The sequence below is a fragment of the Mirounga leonina genome, unplaced genomic scaffold, assembly GCF_011800145.1.
Source record: "Mirounga leonina isolate KUSES-001 unplaced genomic scaffold, KU_Mleo_1.0 Mir_174, whole genome shotgun sequence".
Lineage (NCBI taxonomy): Eukaryota > Metazoa > Chordata > Mammalia > Carnivora > Phocidae > Mirounga > Mirounga leonina.
Genome location: NW_023270451.1, coordinates 15,693,883 through 15,703,260, shown reverse-complemented (window position 1 = coordinate 15,703,260; position 9,378 = coordinate 15,693,883). Strand labels below are relative to the sequence as shown.

Here is a 9,378-nt window from a genome sequence, read left to right as displayed (position 1 = left end):
TCATGATCCCAGAGTCCTGGGATCGAGCCCCGCATCGGGCTCCCTGCTCTGCGGGGAGCCTGCTACTCCCTCTCCCACTCCCCCTGCTTGTGTTCTCTCTCTCGCTGTGTATCTCTCTCTGTCAAATAAATAAACAAAATCTTTAAAAAAAAAAAAAAGAAGAAGAAGAAGAAGAAGAAGCTACTCAAGGGGGAGCACCTGGGCGGCGCACTCGGTTAAGCGTCTGCCTTTGGCTCTGGCCATTATCTCGGGGTCCTGGGATCGAGCCCCATGTTGGTCTCCCGGCTGAGCGGGGAGTTGGCTTCTCCCTCTCCCTCCACCCCTCTCCCCACTTGTGTGCCTACTCTCCCTCTTCGTCTCTCTCTGTGTGTCTCAAATAAATGGGGGAAAAAAAAAAGAAGCCATTGTAGTAATTCAGGTGAGAGATGACAGTTCCTGTACATGGTGGTAGAACTGGATAAAGAGAAGTGGTGGGATTATGGAAATATTTTGAGGATAGAGCCCATAGGATTTCCTGACAGACTGAGTATGGGGTGTGGAAGACAGATGAGCAGACAAAATGACTGCAGGGTGTTTGCTAAGCAACTGGGAGGCTGGAGCTGCCAACTGAGAAGGAGCCTGTTGGAGGGGCCCACTTGGAGAAAAGATCAGGAGTCAAGGTTGGGCACAGTAGACGTCCCAAGAGAGATGTCAAAGATACAGTCATATATATGAGTCAGGAATCCAAGAGGGAGGCCTAGGCTAGAAATAATAGTTTAGAAATTGTTGGATACAGGTGGTATTTAGAGCCAGGAGGCTGGCTGAGATTACAGAGGGAGTGAGAATAGACAGAGAAGAAGTCCAAGCAGGGAGGCTTGGAGCACTCCAGTGGTAGTTTAAAAGTTGAAAGAAGAGGAAGACAGGGGCCCCTGGGTGGCTCAGTTGGTTGAGCGGCCAACTCTTGGTTTTGGCTCATGTCATGATCTCAGGGTTGTGAGATTGAGCCCCTACCCCTACCCCCCCAACCTCGTGCTCTGCACTCAGTGGGGAGTCTGCTTCAGGCTCTCTCCCTGTCTCTCTCCCTTCAGCTTGCTCACGTGCTCGCTCGCTCTCTCTCTCGCTCTCTCAAATAAATAAATAAAATATTTTTTTAAAAAAAGAGGAAGACAAAGGAGACTGAGAAAGAGTGACCAGTAAAGCATTACAAAGTCCAAGAAATATGTGGTGTCCAGGAATCCAAGTGAAGAAAGTGTATTATGGAAAAGAGAATGATAAACTTGTCAATTGCTTAAATCTGTGAAGTAAGATGAAGGCAAAGAATTGACCTTTGGGTTTAGCAATATAACGGTTACCAGTGTCCCTTAAAAGAGTAGTTTTAGTGGTGTAAAAGAGTCAAGCTTCTAATTAGAGTGGGTTTAAGGGAAAGCAGGGGGCCAGGAAATGAAGATAGTGATAGAAATAACTCTTTTAAGAAGTCTAGCTGCACAGAGAGGGAGACAAACCATAAGAGACTCTTAATCATAGGAAACAAACTGAAAGTTGCTGGAGGGGTGGGGGAGTGTGGGGATGGGGTAACTGGGTGATGGGCATTAAGGAGGGCACATGATGTAATGAGCACTGGGTATTAGATAAGACTGATGAACCACTGACCTCTACCCCTGAAGCCAATAATATATTATGTGTTAATTAATTGAATTTAAATTTAAAAAAAAAGTCTAGCTACAGAGGGGAGAGAAATGTGATGGTAATTGGCAGGAGAAGTGGGGTTAAGAATGATTTTTTTTTTTTAAGAGGGAAAAAAATAACAGCATTATATGTGCCAACAAGAGTGATCCGGCTAGGATGGGAAAGTTGGTGCTACAGGGAGAAAAACCATTCTTACGAGGATGGGATCTATAGTATAAAACTACAACCATCAGACCGGGTGGCAAATAGGGGCATGGACTTTGTTTCATGGTGAGACCTTCCAGATGGTTTTGTGTTTTTCTTCAGCTGTGTTCTTCAGCAGAGTGTAGCCTTGCTGTAGCTGGATCATTTAAATTAGCCAGCATCGTGGTTTTACCTAGTGAGATCCATAAAAAGAGAGGACAAAGGGGTCGCAGATGTTCACAAGATGGGTTATGAAGGAAGAGAGTACATCAGGGAAGTCAGGAACAGTAAAAAGGTGGTGAGATCAATGGATTGGAGGATGAATGTGTTTAACCATCTGATACATTTGACATATCTTCTCCACTCCCACTTCCCTGCCCTTCTTAACATGGTGGCTAAGAACACTGTCTGGATTAGGGTTCTAGCTGTCAATTATAAGATCTTGATTCTGTCCTACTTTAATTTTGTTTAGCCCTATCTAAAACACATTGCCTTAATTGCTATGGTTTCATCGTAAAGGTCTTGATAGCCAATAAGGCAAATTCCCAACCATTTTTCAAAATAAAGGCAGAGTACATTTTCAGGACAAAAAAAGTGAGAAAATTAATCACCAATTAAAGGAAATACAAGATTGTTCTTCAGGTAGAAGGAAAATGACCCAAGATAGTGACTCTGAGATGTAGGAAGAAATAAAGAGCAAGAAAAGGACAAATACATAGATAAATATAAGTGAACATTGACTCTATAAAGTAATAACATTCTCATTAAGGGTCATAAATAGAGAAAATTAAAGTATATGACAACAGTGGTGTACAAATCAGAGGTAGATGAATGAGGTTTGAAAGTCCGAAGATTTTTGCATTGTTGTAGAAGAGGAAAAGGTAGCAATTGTTAGTTGAAGATACCTGTTATAATCTTTAGAAAGGGGTTATTTAATAGATAATAAGAGAATGTATATTTAATAAGCTAAGAGAAAGGAAACCAAAATAACAAAAATATTCAATAGATCCAAAAGAAGATAAAAATTAAGATTAAAGAAGAGGGGCGCCTGGGTGGCTCAGTCGTTAGGTTCGGCTCAGGTCATGATCTCAGGGTCCTGGGATCGAGCCCTGCATCGGGCTCCCTGCTCCCCGGGAAGCCTGCTTCTCCCTCTCCCACTCCCTCTGCTTGTGTTCCCTCTCTCGCTGTGTCTCTCTCTGTCAAATAAATAAAATCTTTAAAAAAAAAAAAGATTAAAGAAGAAAGATAAAGTGAATGGAACAAATGGGAAAAAGTAAGATAGCAGAGTGGTAGAAAGACAACTGTATATATCAGTGAGAACAAAGGAGAAGTATCTCAAAATCCTATCCCAAAGAGAAAGTTAGGATTTCTTACAGCCTGAGTGTCATCGAGAAATCCAGCTTATCACAGTGGCTTAAATAGGGGCTTTGAATGAGTGACTAAGTGGATGGATGCACAAGTAGGGTTGTTTCATTGTTACCAAAAAAATATAAAAGGAGCCCTTGGAAATGGCCGTTGTACAGGCAAACACAGAAACACTGTCATGTTGGCCTGGCTCCTTTCTCCACCAACACCCACTTGTCCTAGATTCTCACTTCCATTCGGAGACACAGAAAACTCACGATAAGCACTTTTTCAGGGACAACTTTGTGAGTTGACTCAGACAGACAGGCAAACACATCTCATTACTGGGTGCATTTTGTTTGTTTGGTTTTTGGTTTTAGTTCAACAGCTTGCTACTGCTTCAGGTATCTGCCTTTTTACTCCCCCAAGACTTCTTGCCTAGAAACCGAAGAGGCTATCATCCCTATAGTCTACCGACTTTCATAATGTCCTCCAGCTACCATCAGGCCTTCTTTCAAACTAAACAATTCCAATGGCTTTCCTCCCAGAGGATCTTAAAAGAGGGATCTGACCATGTGTTAGACTCCTGAAAAGGGAGACTTCTGGTTGATCCAAAAGAGAGAATCCTCATGGTGATGGTAGACTGGATAAGGAGGAAAACTATTTTGAGGAAAACGTACTTAAGTAAATTCATTTCTATCACCTAATTCGAGAATATGCCATAGTTTCAGTCAACCCCTAACCCCTTTCTTTTCAGAGACGTGTCCAGAAATTAATCAGAAGGGACGGGAACACCATACAGGGGACTCAAGTAGGCCCTAGGTGCAGAGACAATTTTGTATAGGGAGAAGTCTGAGATCAGAGTAGGGAGGCAGGGGAGGGCACTGGCGACTGGATTCTGGACCTGCTGATGCAGCCTCAGGCAAGACTCAGCCTCGCTAGCATCCATTTATTCTTGTTAAAAAAAAAAAAAAAAAAAGGCGGGTTTTAATAGGGTGATCTGTACCAGCCCTTCCAGCCCGAAAGTTCTGTGTCTCCAAGTAGTAAGAGGGCACCAATAGCTTTCTCTTCTCCAAGGAGCATGATGTGCTGATACTAGGTCGTCCCCGGAGATGGTTGGGCTCCGTGCCCCCAGCACCCGACCTGGGGACGCGTTAAGTGGGAGGCAGGTCCGGTGCTCCCTCCTCGGCCGCCCTATGATTGTTGAGGGTCCGGAAACAAGCCCCCGCACGGGTGTAAAAAGACAATTGAGCGCCGAGAGGGTGTGACAGTCACTTGTGAGCGCGGGTGGCCCGCCAGGGGAGGCTCTCCGAGCACCGAGCCGCGGGAGCACCAGGCTGGTGGCTCGCCCGGGTGGGCGGCGGCGAGGGCGGCCGCTGGGCCCCTCCCCCGCGCCTGGCCCGCGGACGAAGCCCGGGGGGCGGCGGGGGGCCCGCGGGGCGGCGCTGTGCCGGCGGAGGCCCCGGGAGGCGGCGCGCGTACGGGGGCGCGGCGCGCGTAAGGGGCGGGGGCGACGCTCCCGCGGGCAAAGTCCGGGCCCTTCGGCCGCAGCGCCCCGCGCGCCGGGCGGCTGCGACGGAGAGCGCGAGGTCCGAGGTGAGTCGGGCCCCGTGCTCCGGCCGCGGCGGGGAACCCCGGGGCCGGTGCGCGCCCCTCGGCCCCGTGACCGTGTGCCCGAGGCTGTGGGGAGGCTGGTTGTACTCCCGAGCTGGGCGGGGTGCACCTGGACCTGAGGCTGTTGGTTTCTCCCCAGGTCGAGATGGATCTCGAGGCGGGAAGGAACGGAACTGTCCCGCGGCCCAGGAGAGCGGAGGGCGACTTTGAGCTGGGCAGCAGCAGGTACCTCGCCAGCAGGCGCCGCTTTCCGTCCCACGCCCATCAGCAGGGCCACATTCGGCTTCGGAAAGTGGAGCAAGTCTGTTGATGCCTTTGTGTCAGGGGCTTCTCTGGAGGGTCTTGCCTAAGGTTCTGACTTGCCTCAAGGAGTGTCTCAGAGGCTCCTTTTGGAACAGGCTTAGGAAGAAGAGGCTGCCTTTAAAAGTGCCGCTTGCCCACTTTGTGCCCATATTCGATGAATATCTGTGCTGTGTAACGTTCCTTGCATTATATAACTCAAAACTTTTACAAATAACTTTCATAAACATCATGTGAGTTTTCTTTTTAATAGAGCATGAGACCTGCTGTTGATGGTTGCGCTTCTTGAACAAGACCAGTGAGGCAAACAAAACAAAACAAAACAAAACAAAACAAAACCACAACAACAAGAGCAACAGCAACAAAAACCGTCCTCCCCCTGTTAATTCCTCTTTGTCCAGTGTTATCCCCTTCCCCCAGCATCTCGAAGGTTCCCATTTCTCCCTTTGGGGTGGAGAGGGGGACCATAGGGAGCCCCATTCTTCTGTAACCTGCGCTTCCAAATCAGTGTTTGTTCAGATGCAAGGGGGAAAACCTCAGCCCTTCATTTGCTTGCTCTTTCTCCAAGGTTTCTCTTTGGTTCTCAGGGACCCTTGTTAAGTGTACTTCACAGGCCTTAGTAGGGGCAGAAACGACCAGTAAGTGGTGTGTTGTCTTTGTTTCCTCTTTCAGTGTGAGAATAGTGAATCATTTTTGCCTTTAGCCTCAAACAGTTTCTGGGGCTCTTACGGTCTCTGAGTTCATGCCCAGCCACCCAGAACTAATTGACCTGTGTCATCAAGTAATCACCCAGAGGGACCAATTTATCAGGTTCTGGAGTGTGTCCTCAAGCTGCAAGGGGCCTGATTAGCCAAGTGAAAATATGCCTACCTGATGTTTCAAGAATTATTTTAGTCTGTTAACGTCTTCCTACAGTGATATTGCTCTATTCCTTCTAAGTACCATGGTATGCATTCATAAAAATTTAGCTTGCCAAATAGAATTAGAAAACAGATGGATGGTATTATTTCTACCAGAGGGGGGAAAAATGTGGTTTTCATCAGCTGGCAATATAGGCTGGGATTGACTGTGAATCTATAAATAGATGGCATTTTTATGAAGGCTATTTCTGTATTGCACTGGCTGAACATTTGATGAGTGCACAAAGGAGCTCTTCGAAAAATGCAGTAATCCTCCAGAACCCAAGGGAGTTCTCAGAAGTGAAGTTCACAGCCTTGTATTGGAAACACAAGAAAACAGTTCAGAAGAGAAATACAGAAAGTTAATAGTAAGTTAAGACTGTAAGATTAAGAAAGTATATGTTGAGACTAATTTTTACTAAAAAAAAAGGCAGACCGAAGGTTATTCATTCCAAGGAAGTCAAGCTCCCTTCAGTTATTTAGGGCAAATGGCAAGTTAGTTATATGCTAGTTCCAATCATGCTGCTATATTGCCTTTGGCACCTTCTTTTGAACATATTTAGTGGCAGATGTCTGTCTGATTTTAACAAATGTTCTAAATAATTTGGGATCAAGTCTTATGAGCAAAACTTTATCACCTACCTAAACTAAATAATTAACAAATTAAGCTAAATAAATGCATTTAGATTAAAAAAAAATCCTCATGGAGTTTACATTATTGTAGGGAGGACAGACATAAAGAATACTTGTGCAGGGGCGCCTGGGTGGCTCAGTTGGTTAAGTGGCTGCCTTCGGCTCAGGTCATGATCCTGGAGTCCCGAGATTGAGTCCGCAGTGGGCTCCCTGCTCAGCGGGGAGTCTGCTTCTCCCTCTGACCCTCCCCCCTCTCATGTGCACGTGCTCTCTCTCTCTCTCTCATTCTCTCTCTCTCAAATACATAAATAAAATCTTAAAAAAAAAAAAGAATACTTGGGCAAAATAAGTAAGCTGCAGCAATTAGAAGATAATGAATGCTATGGAAAATGTTAATCGAGGCTAGGGAAATCAGGAGTGCAAGTAGGAAGTAGTCTGTAGTTTTAAATAGGGTGGTTAAGATAGGTCTTATTGGGAAGGCAGTATTTGAGCAAAGACTGGAAAGACATGAGAGGAGGGAGCTGTGTGGGTGCCTGAGGGGACAGCATTCCTGGCAGAGGTATCTGACCATATAAAGACCCTGCTATGAGAACGTGTTTGGTGTGTTCAAAGAATAGCAACAGCAGAGAGGCCAGGGTGGCTTGAAGCAAAGCAAACAGGAATAGGAGTAAGAAATCTGGTCAGAGAGGGCGCCTGGGTGGCTCAGATGGTTAAGCGTCTGCCTTTGGCTCAGGTCATGATCTCAGCATCCTGGGATGGAGTCCCGCATGGGGCTCCTGGCTTAGCGGGAAGTCTGCTTTTCCCTCTCCCTCTCCCTCTGCCTCTCCCCCTGCTCATGCTCTCTCTCTGTACCTCTCTGTCTCAAATGAATAAATAAAATCTTAAAAAAAAAAAAAAAGAAATGTGGTCAGAGAGGTAACAAAGAGGCATATCGTGTAGGGGTCAGAATCCAATGTAAGAATTTTGGCTTTTACTCTGAGAAAAATGGGAGCCATTGTAGGCTTTTTGAACAGAGGAGTAGCATGATATGACTTGAGCTTGGGAATGATTATTTGCATGCTGTGTTGAGGGCAGACTGAAGTTGGCATAATTGAAAGTAGAGAAACTAGGCAGAAGTTCTCCTGGGCTATTGGGATAGCAGTGAAAGTGATGAGTAGTGGTTGAATTCTAATTATACTGTGAATGTAGAGCCAACAGGATTTCCTGACACCACTCCATATAGTCCTTCAGAAGAGTAGAATTTATTTTTAGGTCAATACAGATTTTTTAGCAACAGAAGAATTTAATTATTTGGCAGAAATTAACCTATGTATTTTCTTTCTGTGTATGAGCTCTGCAAGGCAGGTGACCATTTCCCATCCAGATACTCGTGTAGTACCTTGGACAGTTACCTTTGCACTTGGTGATTGCCTTGCAGGGTTTGTTAAACTAGATAATTTGGACAATTTGTGGATATCCCTGTTTTATATTTGAAAAATACTTGGATGTGATAACTACTCAAGTTTATATTCAATGGACTGTGAAACATTTGGTAACAGTTTTAAATTCAAACAATTACGTATTTTTTTTTACAGCAACCAAGACAAGAAAAAAAAGAGGAGGAAGCTGATTGGACCATTAACTTTGGTAAGCTGTGAAATATTAAATATGAATAATTCTTGTTTTCATTCAAATTTGGTGTCTTGAATCAATAGATGTGGAGCTTCTTGTAGTCAATGAACCACGTTCTCAAGGTAGATGATAAAAGAGGTAGGGATAAGCTGGCTATGAAACAGAGCAGAGCTAGGACTAACTAACTGATTTCAGGAAAACACACCTCTGCATTTGTTTCACACACGCACACACACACACACACACACCCCTCACCATCACTACCACCACCACTGTCACGCAAACCCACCTGCCAAATTTTGCTTAAAATAAGCTTGCATATAAAGAAAGCGATTGTTAACTACAGAAATTTAGAAATAAGTAAGAAATCTATTTCACATTTGACTTCCAAGACAATTGATTACATATGGAGTAACTATTAGAGATTCTGATTATGTTTAACACAATTGTCAGTGCTTTTCTGCTGGCACAATCAAGCCAACATGTTTTGGAAGAAGCCTAATCTGTTTTTCATTTGTAATACGTCTCAGAGAGGCGGGCCAAGAAAGTGTTTGCCTACTTTGAGTAAGTATGATGGGTTTCAGACTATGACAGCCTGTATTCCGTAACAAAGAAGTTGGTATTAAGTGGCATGTCAGCTGAAATCTCCAGATGAAAAGACACCAAAACATCCCCTGTCTCAAACATTGGTGCACATTTCTCATGTCGCTACAAAGCCCTTATTCATTCTCTTCTCCCTTATTGTTGTAGTGCTTTAGAGAATAAATTGTTTGTAAAACTAGATCTAGTTTTAATGTACATGTTTTAGATCTGCCTCCTTCAGCAAATAAAACACCACAAAACTTGAGGTAGAAACTTAGTGCATTTAATTTGAACCTAAACGTTAAAATTTAAATTAAATTGAAATATCTTTTCTGCCTCTGAATAGATTTTTTTTTTTTTTTTTTGTCCTGAAAGAGGTTCAGGACAATACCATTTCTAACAAGAATTAGAAATTCATTGTTTGGTTGAAAATCACTTGAATCTAAGTTTGCTTAGGAAACTGTGCTGTTGCTGTGAAATGTTTATAATTTTAAATTTAAGCTTAGAGACAGTGAAATTTTATTTGCTTAGAGACAGTGAAATTTTA

General features: G+C 44.2%; 1 protein-coding gene across 2 annotated transcripts in view; it reads left to right on the top strand.

The window, feature by feature from the left end:
* The first annotated feature begins 4,709 nt into the window (after positions 1-4,709).
* The window catches only part of ABCB4 (ATP binding cassette subfamily B member 4), a 74,528-nt gene continuing 69,859 nt past the window's right edge, over positions 4,710-9,378 (top strand). For both annotated transcript variants that reach the window (XM_035020479.1, XM_035020478.1), the window contains exons 1-3: positions 4,710-4,788; positions 4,946-5,031; positions 8,213-8,264. In XM_035020479.1, coding sequence (XP_034876370.1) covers positions 4,952-5,031; positions 8,213-8,264 — 132 coding nt within the window. In that variant the 5' untranslated portion in view covers positions 4,710-4,788; positions 4,946-4,951. The remainder of the gene's footprint in view (positions 4,789-4,945; positions 5,032-8,212; positions 8,265-9,378) is intronic.